This window comes from Watersipora subatra, chromosome 3 (assembly GCF_963576615.1).
Source record: "Watersipora subatra chromosome 3, tzWatSuba1.1, whole genome shotgun sequence".
Lineage (NCBI taxonomy): Eukaryota > Metazoa > Bryozoa > Gymnolaemata > Cheilostomatida > Watersiporidae > Watersipora > Watersipora subatra.
The window spans coordinates 3794010-3808374 of NC_088710.1; the positions used below are offsets into that span (position 1 = coordinate 3794010).

Sequence of the window (14365 nt, forward strand, 5' to 3'; positions counted from 1 at the left end):
TAATTAACCATAGTTGCCGCTAAGTAACGTGAGCTTGGAAAGGTTACTTTCACTGAATCATTCTTCAGTATTAAATGAAACCAGTATTTCAATAATCTTGATTTTTACACCATACAATGGCCATAACCGAGGTCAATTAAAATTGATGCACACATCTACTCAAACTTTGCTGACAACGAGGCATATCTATCAAGTTCAAAACCGATTGATGCTGCTCCAAAAAGACCTCATGCTAATTGCCTTTCTCTCTTTTTCACACACTCACAGTTGTAGGTTTATGTGACCTCCATTTAGATAGCATCTTTTACATGGACAACCTACCTAATGCCTGTGTTGAAAAATGATGAACCGAGTTGATACATTCATAAGTGCCTGTCTTGCATCAGTTCTTAAACTGAACATGATGCAATTTTTCTGTGTTTATGCTGATCAAAGAGAGCATGATCCTGTGAACTATTGGATAAATTTTAGCTAGGTGTCATATTATAATGAATTAATGATAGTACGCGTTTGTTCAAATCATCAATATGTTTATTGCTGATTCTTATTGACAAGTATTCAATACAACTGTCTCTTATTGTCAATAAAGGGAGTTCATGGTAGAAATGGTATGAATTTTTGTTAAAAACAGAAATGAATAAGTATATGAATACCTTAGGTACAACAAAATAATTTGTAAGGCATGCATTAAATAAAATAAAACAGGTAAATAAATGCAAAAAATATAGTACAATATTATTGTACATTAAAACATGTAATATGTAATCAGTTTACTTTTTATCATGTTCAAAGAATCAAATCAAGTGGAGTTTGCAATAGAATTGGAGAAAAAAACATTTGTAGATGACTTTCTTGACACAATCATAATAAAAGTTGGCATATAATTCATATTAAATGTAGAACAGTTAGTGATAATACAAATTAATATTTGCTATGTGCGTTTATTTTTAAAAATGCTTACAATTGATCATACAGTAACTTTAATAATTATAAGTATGTAAATAAAGATGTAATAGACGTAAAAGATCTAATTGATATAATATAGTATCTATGTCTACGTATATATGTATATATATATATATGTCATATTAGTCTGATTGTAACTAGCTGCTCTACTCCAGCACAGCTGAGCTGCTAGAAATTACAGCATGTGCAGCCATACGTCATTAGCTGTCTAAACTTCATATTTTTGTAGCAAGCGATTAAAGAACTGCAAACATTAAAATTGATCGAATAAATAAGAAAGTTCAATTCAATAACCAATTAAACCCAGAAAACGCATAAAAACTATGAACAGGAAGATGTATAGGCTGAAGCTTCTGTGTTCAACGCGCATACGCATTGTGGATGGAAGTTAAAAATGAATGTTCACTGTTAACATGTTTTAACTGTTAACATGAAAGTTAACTGGATGTAAGGTAAAGTTTTAACACATGACCTTTTTTCTACTTGAAAAGCCTTATTAATGGACTCTCAGTTTTGTTTATATAGGAAAGTAATAGAATAATCTCAGATCAGATGACACTGCCAGACTTTTGCAAAGCATAATTTAAAAAATTTTGCTTAGGAAGAAGCATCAACTCTTAAGAAAAAATTATCAATTTGCAGCTTCATAGTGGAATGCTGGAGATAAGAGTTATATATTTATTATGATAATGTTCCTTGAAGTACTCCTCAAATCTTCCTGCAACTGCCTTACATTAGATAACCAAATTCAAATACAGTAATACAAAACAGTTCCCACAACAAAAACTGGTAGTCAAGTGCGGAATTTGTGCCTTGTCTAGAAATTTCTATGAGACAAAAAGTTAGACAACATCCTTATGTACCTACATGAACTTACACCATATGTACATAGTACTGTAACACGTTGCCATCATGCATGACTAGTACAATCAAGTTACCGGTAGCTATTTTGTATTTTCTTGTAGACACTTACCATAAAGTTGTTCTCTAACAACTGTTTATCTCATTGCAATTATAATAAGTAATATAATAAGTAATACTGTTAGTGTCACACTTGTGTTACACCCTCACCCAAAACCAATACGTAGTTATTCCGTTTAGCATTCATGTTTTCAACTTGAAATGTTGCTATTGCACTCTCCTGGTATAATTAATGCACAATCAATACGTACAGACATTTTTTATCTAGCTTGCAAATCGAGATATATAGTTTATATAGAATATAACAAAATGTATTTGTCCAGAGTTGTTGAAGCTCAAACTACATTGATGTCTGAAATAACAGCAGTTGCAGGAAATTAGAAAAGCTTCAAGACGGCATGGGGGTTAATGTCCAGTGAGCATATATGTGCAGCTTTTACATCTTTTTGGCAGACCTAGATCTGCTTTTTGGCGAATCTGGGTCTGCCACAAAGAAGCATGTTAACAAAAAGCATTCAGCTAGTACTGTTACACAAATGAATTACTACTACCAACTAAAATAGTCATTTGAACAAGTTTCTGAGAACAACTGTTATGTTAGGCAACCACATATAGTTACCATGCATTTCCCTTCCGTTTTACATAGGGTTTACTGTCAACATTCTGATAGTTCATTTAACATTCTTTTTAAGCTAGACGAATATTTACTTTATAAATAAAATACACCTTGAAAATAATAGCAGTGTCTAATGTTTAGAGTCTAGTTCTCCCAAAGAAGTTTATTACTTTTTGTTTCTCGATATCAGATTTGACCTTGTCAGATTTACCCAATGTATGAGTTTCCTCTATATAAAAAACATAAAACGCAAACCTAAGCCAATCACAAAAACAAAAAACTAGTATTTCACTTATTCCAAACTACTCCGATAGACCATCCAAACGTTATCAACACAACGTTTTACCCGATTAAGGCGTTCTATTCTTCAGGAGAACTTGGTGTAGAAGCTTCAAAAACAATTATATATATTATAGCAAGCACCAAATCTCAAATAACCTCTATACCACACAAAAATAGGCAGTCGAACGTTAAACGCAGAATGGTTGGACCTACTAATACATGTATGTTTCAATAACAAGTGCGAACTCCACGGAAGATTGTATGTAGCCTTAGAACCAACGGCATTCCCGTGATTAAACTTACGGTGTGAGGGTCAAGGTTATATTTGTTTACGTTTTAGATTGCACCAAAAAATATATAGCAAGTCTAATTATGGCAAAAGTATGTTTTAACTAAAAGTTTATTTTTGAATCAAATTAATTAAAATTATGGTATTTTTATTACACCATAAGCAAACGATTTGCAGCTTTATAAATTCTTTACCCGGAAATCAAGCGTTGTTGATTGGTTGTTGTGGAAATCACATGTACCCGTTTTTGTATCTTAAATTCGCTGGTAGTTCGTTGAGTATTTAATCTCATATGTGACAACATGTAATCAATATATCTGGCACACACATTGGTAGAAGTCTGATTGTAACGTTTTCATCATGGACCCAAAAATGGAAGATATTCTCAGCTTGGCTCCGCAAGATTTAATAGCAGACTACGAGGATGATCTAAACAAACTTCTCAATGAAGTTAGAAACGAAATTGAAGAAAACGAAATGGTTCATGGAATTCCGATGAAGGTTCCTAGGTGTGGTAGTTTTGAAGTTGTAGCTTATAATATAATTTTTTATAGTTTTTATTAACTAAGATCAGTCAGTTACATTTTATGTACAGTGCATATATTGTTGCAATATAATGACCAAGACAAGTCTTTGGAATTATCTTACGCTTTAGCTGGTGTGAAATAATGAAAGCCGAACTTTGCTAAATGTTACAAACTTTATTCTTCAAAAAAGTTGCAACATATTTGATGCAACAGATGCAACAATATCAAAAATGCAACATATTTGATGGTTTTATAATGTATGTTAACAGCACAGTTCCTCTTCCGAAAGACCCAGGGTACTTCAAACGAGAGCGAAAACAAGCCATTAATCGGATGCTTACTGTGAGTATCTATAAATCTTTGTTTCTTAAAGTTAATTTTATTAATGCTGTTTGCAATTGTTTTACTGTCAAAATAGCTATTATACAGTATATTGTAATAAATCAAAATATCACATAATATTTCTATCAGACCTTTGAATCACTAATTAACTTAGGAAATCATTTATTGGTTTCTGTTGTCAATGATTATGTGTGAAGAACTTTACATTTTTTTAGGTTGGAGAAGCAAAACCAGTAATAGTTCAAGCAGACGCACTAAAAGAGGAAATGTACAATTGTCTCAAACCCGAGTATTCTTCAGAAAGCTTACCTCTGCTTCTTCATGAGGTTTGTAGTAGAACTATCTGCAGACCATTTAATTTGTAGTTATGTTTTTTGTAAGTTTAAGAATTGTTTAGCCTTTTATGATTCTTGATATTTGCAAAGAATTGAAGTTTTTTATATCTGCTGGTTTTACTTACAACTTTATTCAAGATCTTCTCTGCATAACAAGGTTTGTGTTGGAATCACTAGTTATGTTTGAACATGCGTTTTGCAGTATTTTGTGAACAGAATGGAAGAGCTCGTTCAAGCAAAGTACTTGCATTTGCTAAGGTGGAAAAGGTTCTGTGAGCATACAAGTGCTATTGAGTCGCTCTACCCTTATTATCAGAAGAGGATTTGGTAAGATTGTCAACTGCTATTTTTCGTCTGTAGTTTTTTAGTAGGCGCTTGTTCTGCTCCGTATAGATGCTAAAAATAGGCTTTTTGTGTCTTATGGAATGAGTTTTACTAAGTTAGTTAGTATTACTCAAATACATCTAATAAATTATCTTTCATCTCATCAATAACCAATTATTATTCATTGCATAATCATTTGTTTAAATTCTATTGGGTAAGTCTTTGAGTGTATTCAATATCCGCTAATAAATATTGGATATTGATCGATTGATCATTTTATTTGAGTTAAGTGTAATTTGGTCATTTGAACAGTCATGCAGTAATGTAAGCAGGAATCTGTTGTATGAAAACGGAAATAATACTCTGTGTAGCAAAAGACTGGCTAACCAATTGCCTGCGCTTTTGTGTGGTCTAATTGGAAATGAACTAAAATTGAGAATATTTGCAGTCAAATCAATGCTGAGTATAGAGATTGTCTCGAAAGAGCTCAAAGACTGGCCGTGGCAAAGGAGGCTCTATCGCAAAATACTGATATTGCAGCTCAGTCTGTCAAGCGCGAAGACCTTATCATATACCTCAGATGGCTCATCTGCCAACATCACGCGGTCAAAAAGGTCAACCAGTATCTTACAGTAAGCATCTTATGACTTTAAAGGATCCCATTAAGTTATTTTATACCAAATGATCAGTTCTAAAACTTGGTGAGTCTCTGTAATAAGAGTATTTAATTATTAGCACTTCACCTCTAAGTTCATTTTAGTGCCAACAACTATTAGAGGCTAAATGTTTTTGGAGTCTTATTCGCAAGTTACTTGTTAAAAATGAGTTATTTTTTAATCATGTAAAGTTTGTCTTCTTGTCTGTAGTGTAGCTCAGCACTTCATCGTAGATTTAAGAATAGTGGGCGTTTGCTAGTTAGTTAGGGGCTGGCGTAGGCAGGTTCCTCGTGTCATGATCGTCAATTGCTTAGATTAGACATTTTATGAGTTTCCTTATCAGGTTGTGAAAGGGTGTTCTTGTTAGCAATTTTGAGTTGAACGATTTTTTGAACATTAATTTTTTAGTTTTAGTGGCTAAAATATATCTGTGTAAGTTTCACTCACAACAAATGTAGCTATTGCATCACTGTACATTATAAATATGGTAACTTTATATAATATGCCTTCCATAATGAAGTAATAGAGCAATCGTTTCTTCGTAAATTAGTGCGTGTATTAAGACTGGATCCTCAGCCTATTTTGTTAGATTTTGAACTTTATGATTTTTTCAATTCAAATTTTGACTCTCTATTTTATTGTGTTGGAAAGAAAACACAAATTCTGTTAGTCACATCCTTTTATAACTCATCATAACTAGCTACACCCTCAGTGAGCTCTTGTCATCGCTAAAGCTATGGTAGTTGCTTGGGTTACCAGATAGCTACATGTATTTTACCATTATCAAAAACTCTTACAGGCATATCTAATCTCTGCGTTTAGTGTTGGCTAGCTTACACCCGGCATTTTTTGTTGCTGAAAGACAATAAAGAATTGATTGCTGTCGTGTTCAACCTTGACTGCAGCAATAACCGCTAAGTTAGTGTTATCTCTCCCCAATGTTGTCATACTTTGTGTTGTCAGGTGCTCCAGTGGTTTCATGTCTCTCACAAGAACCATGTGATGCCTGTCAAAGAGACAAAAGAGGTGAGCATTTTAAGGATGCCTAGATAAAATTTGAAGCTCTTACAGTCAACCTGACATAGTTTTAATATACATGTGCATATATAATTAAGTATGAACTCGACCATATTTGTTGGTCATCACGCTGCCTACAACTGTAACTTGCTTATAGAGAAATGAGCCTCCAAAAGTAAGTTCATTCAAGCTCGCTCACTGCTGAGTTAGCCCACAGCATATCAGTTGCTCTTACTCTTTCATGCCCTCAGCTCTAGGAAATCACTTTGTCTTTCCTATGAGTTCTCTGTGAATCTTTTATTGATGCAAATTCTTATTGTTTAAAAATAATTTTGTTAAGATTAGCACAAATATGCTCAGGATCACAGGCTAAGCTGCTGCTCTTTACTTTAAACCACTTCTCTGAGCTTGAAACTCGTGTACAGTTTACAGTGGAGAGTTTAGTGCTGCAGATAAATTTCCATTTGAAAATTCTTGCTCCGTACAAGCTTCAAACGTTTCTGTTGCACATATTCAATGGGTTTTGGTGTAAAATCGAAAATATCTGTTGAACATCCTATTCAAGTATTCCTTTTGGTGCAATTTTTGGGGTTATCTTCTTGCTGCCTATATTGTATATACCGATATGCACACTTGTACTTCAATGTGATTTTGTCTTTAGAGTTATCTTCCCAATACCTAAATTGTATATATACATTTGTCCTTCAGCATGACTTTTACTTGAGAGTAACAGTATATTTAATGTTGGTTACGCAACTGTTGTTACCTGTACACAAGAAGGCTATTTGGTTGTAGGAGGATGTCGGGCAAAAGGCGATGAACAACTTCTCTATTCGCTACGACGATGTAGAAACCTCCATGTTAGCCGCTAATAAAACAGCATCCAAAACAGCTCTGGTCCCCTCACTTAAAAACTCTCAGCAAACTAAGGTTTCTGGCGTGCCCAATCCACCACCATTGGTCAATCCTCAGCTTTTCTCAACCAATCCAGTGCCACCATCTTCCTTTCTTATGGCAGCTGCCGCTGCAGGTCAGTCGCTTTTTCCAACATTCTGTTATAGCCAGTAGTTGCCTTATCATAAGATAGGGCAACTCTTATTATCTATATATGTACATGCATTTATGAATGATGGAAAAAATTGGTCAAGTTATGTGTTGATTATTATTGACATTTACTTGCAACAATATGATGAGATTTAAAAACATTTTATTGGTCAAACTGGAGTTTCATGTGGCTTCAATAATTATATTATTACACACTAAAATCGAGTAGTGTCACTTTCTACAACTGTACATATGTATATTGTTCATTAATTGAACTACTTTCATGATTTACCGCAATTAACTTTTAATAAATATGTCTGGTTGTGCACTGGACAATAGCTTATCCGCTAATTACAGTATCGCAGGTACCAGCGCAGGTTGTCAAGGCAGGTGATAGGAGATTTCCTGAAAATAAGAGTAAAGTTTAACTTCTTGTTGCATGTAGGTGGAGGACTGGCAGCTGGTGACTCCGGGTCTCTGCCCCTTCACTGCAATGAGTTCCAGTCACTTAAGCCCCATATCCTTTTCCTTGCCCACCTCTATGACGTTGAGTCGGTAAGAGAGTACTTTCCTCTGAATTGTGTAGTCGTTAACCTTTAGGAATCATATCTGGGCAGCAGGGTGGGGTGACAGCATCGGGTAAATTGACTATAGTGTGACTATAATGAGAAGCAGCAATGGCCTAATAAGTGCTCTTCTTTTCTCTTTTTTTTCTATTTCCTTTTCTTTCAACTTCCCTCTTTCTTTCTCAATATTTTTTACTTTCTCTCCCTTTTTGCTCTCCCTCTCCCACATACTCTCTCTTTTTTGCACTCACAACTAAGTTTGGTGAAAACATTTTCTTTAAAAACCTTACGTAATCTATCCAGCATGTTAAATTACTAAAAGTATAAATTTGATATTACATTAATTTATATTTTTATATCTTTTTTAAAAAACCATTGGAAGCTATGATAAGGTGGAACGTTAACTGGGCATCAGAGCTGTCAAACTCTAGTCAATGATACCACGCTTATTCCTTGCTTGCTTCCTGTGAAAGCTTCCAGATGAATAGTTTATTTATAGAACATACTTTCACCTTAATAAGGTAAACCCTGCCAGCTAATAGCAGTAACGGCTGACAGATGACCTTCATCTTGTGGTCAAGCAAGACTTATCTTACTATAGAGAAATATTTCCAGCTTTCACAGACATTTGCATCTCAGTTGTCAGTTTTTGTGTCAGCTTTCAACCTGCTTGTAAGAATGCGCATTGTAGTCTATTGTGCTTCTGACACTTGTTTGCAGAATGTAGAGGAGATCTCGAGCACAGCAGACGAGATGGAGATGTATGCAGCTGTTCTGCGGGTCTTCAAAAGGGCCTTCACCAGACAGGAAGCAATGAAGACCTTCAAAACTTATGACTGTTTGGAGGTCAGAGGTTATCCTAAGTTGGAGTTGCCATTTTATTTATTATTTGCCAAGTTCTTTTATGCTGAACTAATTTGACTGCTTATTGGTCTTTGATATTGAATTTTTTGTGACATCATGCAGTTTCGAAAGCTGCTAAATCCAAAATTAGTTTATTTAGTTCTGGTACATTATGCTTGAGGTCATTCCATGCAATGACTCACTAAAATTGTTTTGAGTCGCAGTTGCAAACAGGTGGATGTTGACTGAGATTGAATCCGTGTCACACAAGTTTTCAGTTTTACTTAGGCCACAAAGTTATTTTATAAGTTTCACCTTTTTGTATTGCACAAACCAAAATATTTTATCTGAGGTCAAGTATAAATAATGTGTCAAATTTTCTCTTCTTTCCGTAGTTGTTTGCGCAAGTACAAATGTAAAGTTCTGTCTCACTCGAACCATGTACTCATGCTATAATCAGCTATAGAAAAGCGAATTAAAAGTCTTACATTCAAGAAAGTGTATATTATTACAGATGGGATCTCAGAACTGGGGAGCTGACCACTCTACCCACGCTCTTAAAAAAGACTGTAACTGGCTGCAATATATTGCTTTCAAGTTAGACACAGATCCTATTCAAGAGAAGGAGATGACCAGACTTCGGCATGACAATAATATCGATCAGCTACTTGAAACCCAGTCAAGGTTTCTGCAAATTAATGACCCAGAGGTAAGGCTATGTTAGTCAGGCTAATATGAATCACATCTATGATTATTTTAGTAGCTCTCCTAGTTGAAACCCGCACAGGTCTCATTGAGCAATAGCAGGTGGGTGGAGGTGATTAGGAGTGAGCAACCAGTCTAAGCATACTAGCCACTAGCTGCAGTGTTGGTTCAACAGTTGTGAGTCAGTAGAATTATATTGGATGCTTATAGAAAGTATTGGATGTGCTGAAAGCACATGCAACTGCTGTCAAAGCCGCGCCATCTACACAGGAGATTTCTGTCAGAAACAACCGAACTAAACACAACCCTTTGAATGTCCTGCTGAAGATCTATGCAAATCCTGACCAGTACTCAAGGTGACTCTTTTTTATTACCTTTCAGTACGCTGGCTCTCCTGCACCATGAGATATCATTTTGGGTATTAACTATACGCACACATATTCTTAGACGTGTAAAGGTGGTCGAGTGTTGCAGTGGCTTCTAAATGGAATATCCGCGTTCGATTTCTGAAGGGTGCAATATTGTTTCCTGACCCTCTTAACGTGATTTTGAACAGATGGGCTTGGCTCTTATTATAGTAAAGATACACTCAACCTTTAGCCAACTCTGTGTGGTGTATGCAATATTTTTGTTTTACAAATGGTATGACAACTCCACATTGGCCTCCTATTTGTTTCTGTTAGTAATTATGCTAAGCTGTTTGTTACCACGCTTATCGAATGTTTTGATTATATTAATTCAGTTTTGTTCGAGCTATGCAAAAGACAACAACTGTAAAATATAATATGAGATTGCTCTGCCTGGTTCATGCAGCAAAGATCGAGCGGAGGAAGGTGGTCAGGGAAGCTTTGACCCTAAGGATGTAGAGACGGTGAAACTCGGCCCCAGCAAGACTAAAAAACGAAAGGAAAGCTATGACTACGCTGACACTGTTCAGGTAGTTTGTCGTAACCTGGTATTTAGTTGGCACTTCAAACTGACATGTTACTCTCAGTTGATGGTCAGATAAGGTTTGAAATGAATTGGCCTGTTCAACCGTTGCAGATGCTAGGATTGGAGGAAGGAGGTGGCAAGGATGAACAAACATCTAGCATTCAGGGCGGATATCTATCCTACTTGTACCTTAGACATCTACGAATACGAGATCTACAACGTACTGTGAGTATTTGATGTCATTGTTACAAGTATTCATTTAAATAAATAACAGGTGTGGTAGCTCTATGTAAACATACTAGATGCTCCTTGAATTATAATACTTGACTCAGTTTGAATTTTAAGCAGTTTCATTATGTTCATATATTTTATTTTAGTGTCTGAGTGTCCTCAACTACTTCAGGTCACTGGAGAGAACATTGACTATCAATGTCAATGGACTCGCACACGAGAATGGTAACCTGCGCGTTGCTACGTAAGTTCAAGTCAGACTGCACTGTTGGAATTTAGCTATTTATTGTGTCCATATACCATTTATCACAGTTTTGTATCATTTTACACGATGTACATGTGTTACCTGTAACGCTTGTGTTGAACAGTGAGTGCAAGACAGTCTGTTCATAGAGTTATGAACTCCATTCAGATGATATATTATATTAATAGAGTTATGAACAACTGAAAAATTAAATCACATTTTTATATTGTCACCAGTGTTTATATAGTGTATGTAGTCTATTAAAATAATTAATTACGAGCCCCTGAAAGCTCATTTATCCATTTCACCAGATTCTAGCTCCTTCCAAAGAAATGACCCATTCTCTCTACCTAAACATCTGTAGTTGTGTAATTCTGTGTTAAAGATGACGGAAGTATTTCGACAATGTAATCTGACTTGATTCTAGCATGTGGTCAATCGTTGTAGTCCACTTGGACACAAGACCAACAATGCCAGTGAGAATATTCCAACTCCAGGGCTAAATTCACACGCTTACATGCACAACACTCCAGCAGACTACAGGTTAGACATAGCTATATGTGGCACACGCACCTGCTCATAGCTGTCAGTAATTACTTTATATCTAAGTTGCTGACAGCTGTGTCATAGGGGGATGTCTATATGCAGTAAATTACTAGACATTTTAATTCAGCTTTCTGTTTGTTGTCACTACTCAGGCTCTGGTCAATCGCGACAAACAAATGGGCGGTGGAAGGAAACTTGCAAAATTATATTTTATATAACATATTTAAAAATATTATATATATAAATTTTTTGTATAAAAGAAATTATATAAAAATAATTTTTATATATTTGTTTTATATAATTACTATCAAAGTTTGTAGAGGTATAATCATTTTATATAATTATATAAAAACTAATCTAAACGCATAGAACTTTGAATTGAAATTATTTATCTTTCTCAACACTCATACTTGCTAAAACAATTTTGTTACGGACCCATAAATTTAAAGCTTATATATAGCCTATAAAGTTATAATACATACATATAGTTTTGAGTTTTGTTGTTATGGTTTCGTGGGTTGTGATCCTTATAGTAAGGTCAAGGAATTCAGCCATTTTGTGTGTCTTTTTCACATTCCAATGCCGCTTCTTGATAAAGAACATCACAAAGGAAGTTTACTGATCACACAACTTTGCTATCTCAACATTACTGACTGTGTTGTAGGATTGCTGCCGGGGAGTTCATGGAGTTTACTGAAGTTGACAATCACGATGACTTCTACACAACAGATGAGGGCAGGGTGCATGTGCAGGACCAGAGAGGCTATTACGTCATGTATGAGAGCGCCTTAAAAGATCTCCAGTGAGTGTTTACTCTCATAGCTTACCTGCATGACAACTGGCAGCAGGTGCTAGAAATTTTCTCTAATTTTATCTGATACATGAGATGTACGGTTATCATATCTGATTCTAAGCAGAGTTTCTTTTGAATTTAGTGAGTGGAAAATACTATTCTTTTATCACTTATTAGGCTTTAAATGGAAATCTGTCACATTTGACCTGGAATATAGTTCTATAGTAATCAAGTACTTGCTACTTTGTGTCACAGAGAGCTAGAGGCTGACCTGCTGCTTGTGTCTTCATATTACATTCAGAAGGATAGAAAGCAAAGAACCAGGTCTGGTGTTCGCACACAGGTATTACAGTTATACTTGTAATATGATATATATTTCTTATACATTTACATTATAAAAACAGCCAGAAAAGTGATCAATGATAATCATCTGACAGCATTTATCATTTTATAGAGAAACACGTATTGTTAATTATAACTGTGCCAACCTTTTTTTTCTCATTTGTAAAAACGGTAAGTATGTTTTGTAGGCTGCAGGAGGGTTAGATATGCCATCTCTCAGTCACAATGAAGTGGACAGGCTAGCTATTCTTTTAGACATCTGGACTAATGAGGCCTGTTTTCTCGAGAACAAAAAGCTGGTAGGTCTATGCACAGCAGCAATCGATCATCATCAATCATACATTGCAATGTGTTTTATCAACTCCAATATAGCAGGTAGAGCACAACTCCCAATATAGCAGTTATTGTAGATAAGTCTTGCATCTAGTTCTCACTTGGGTGGTAAGAAGAGCACTATTCATAGTAGAAGCCCATGCTATAATTTATATGACTGCAGCTTTGATGGTCACACAAGAAGAACAACAGATAAACTTGAAATGTTTTTTAGCTCACGAAACATTTGTCAGTGTATTCATGCTAGTAGCATGTCATATACTATTATCACCGGTCAAGGTCGTTTAAAGCAAATTAAATCATGAAACGAAAAAATAAAAATATTAAATAAAAATAGTATGAAGTCGTACAAAATTTTACTCCAAATTAGCTACAGTCCTCAATATAACAGACTATTATATATGGTAATCCTTGTAACTTTTTTAGCTGGCCAATAGAAAAGAATAAGTTAGAGGTCATATATACAGTTCAGTTCGTATACAGCTGTCATCGAAGGCAGCATGATATGTGTGAGTAAGATAAGAATCAATGTTGCAGCTGCTTGACTGCTACATGGAGTCATATCAGCACGTCCTTGACAAGGAAGAGAGGGCGGAGCTTGCACAAATTATGTATTCCATCATGCATCAGCGCCCAAGGTTTGACTTCAGCGCGGATTATTTCCTCAAGACGTACAGACTAGAAAGTGTCATTTTGAGGCTGCAGGCGGGGCTAGTCAAAGGCGTTCTTGATAATCAGGTATTTAAAAACTTACATGTATTTTAAGAATGACTGTAATAGTTATTTGTTTTTAAATTTTTCTCATGTTCATGCCACAGAGGTGATAGTAACGGAGGTGATAGTAACAGAGGTGATAGTAACGGAGGTGATAGTAACAGAGGTGATAGTAATGGAGCTGATAGTAATGGAGGTGATAGTTGTGGAGGTGATGGTAACGGAGGTGATTGTAATGTAAGTGATCGCAATGGAGGTGATAGTAATGGATGTTATGGTAACGTAGGTGATAGTAACGGAGGTGATGGTAACGAAGGTGATAGTAACGGAAGTGATGGTTACAGAGGGGATAGTAATGGAGGTGATGGTAACAGAGGTGATAGTAATGGATGTGATGGTAACAGAGGGGATAGTAATGGAGGTGATGGTAACAGAAGTGATAGCAATCAATATGCTACAGTGTATCTGGCTATGTGACTACAACAGCCTTGTATATTTAGTCTTGTACATTTTTTGGATGCGTAATTTTCTGTGTTTGCCATTTTCTTATAACAGGACATTAACGTCACTACAGTGTACTTATGTTATGTATCTATAGATAAAGTACAGCGGAACTTATATTATGTATCTGTAGATAGAGGAGTGCAGGCAGTATGTACAAAAGGTTTGCAGAGATGTGGAAGGAAGTAGTGAGGTTGTTTTTGGTCTTCCTTTTCCTGTAATACCCCATCAGCCTATCTCTCTCAATATGAGCATGTAAGTACTCATACCTACTTTTATATCCTATCAGTAGGTA

General features: G+C 35.5%; 1 protein-coding gene across 1 annotated transcript in view; it reads left to right on the forward strand.

Moving 5' to 3' along the window:
* Positions 1-3476: 3476 nt before the first annotated feature.
* LOC137389643 (uncharacterized) overlaps positions 3477-14365 on the forward strand; it is a 38721-nt gene continuing 27832 nt past the window's right edge. The window contains exons 1-20 of the mRNA XM_068075705.1: positions 3477-3583; positions 3871-3943; positions 4159-4269; positions 4481-4605; positions 5051-5234; positions 6222-6284; positions 7071-7305; positions 7765-7874; positions 8606-8731; positions 9243-9437; positions 9644-9789; positions 10247-10370; positions 10478-10591; positions 10744-10841; positions 11289-11384; positions 12052-12189; positions 12436-12511; positions 12711-12821; positions 13393-13593; positions 14204-14325. Coding sequence (XP_067931806.1) covers positions 3552-3583; positions 3871-3943; positions 4159-4269; positions 4481-4605; positions 5051-5234; positions 6222-6284; positions 7071-7305; positions 7765-7874; positions 8606-8731; positions 9243-9437; positions 9644-9789; positions 10247-10370; positions 10478-10591; positions 10744-10841; positions 11289-11384; positions 12052-12189; positions 12436-12511; positions 12711-12821; positions 13393-13593; positions 14204-14325 — 2480 coding nt within the window. The 5' untranslated portion in view covers positions 3477-3551. The remainder of the gene's footprint in view (positions 3584-3870; positions 3944-4158; positions 4270-4480; positions 4606-5050; positions 5235-6221; positions 6285-7070; positions 7306-7764; positions 7875-8605; positions 8732-9242; positions 9438-9643; positions 9790-10246; positions 10371-10477; positions 10592-10743; positions 10842-11288; positions 11385-12051; positions 12190-12435; positions 12512-12710; positions 12822-13392; positions 13594-14203; positions 14326-14365) is intronic.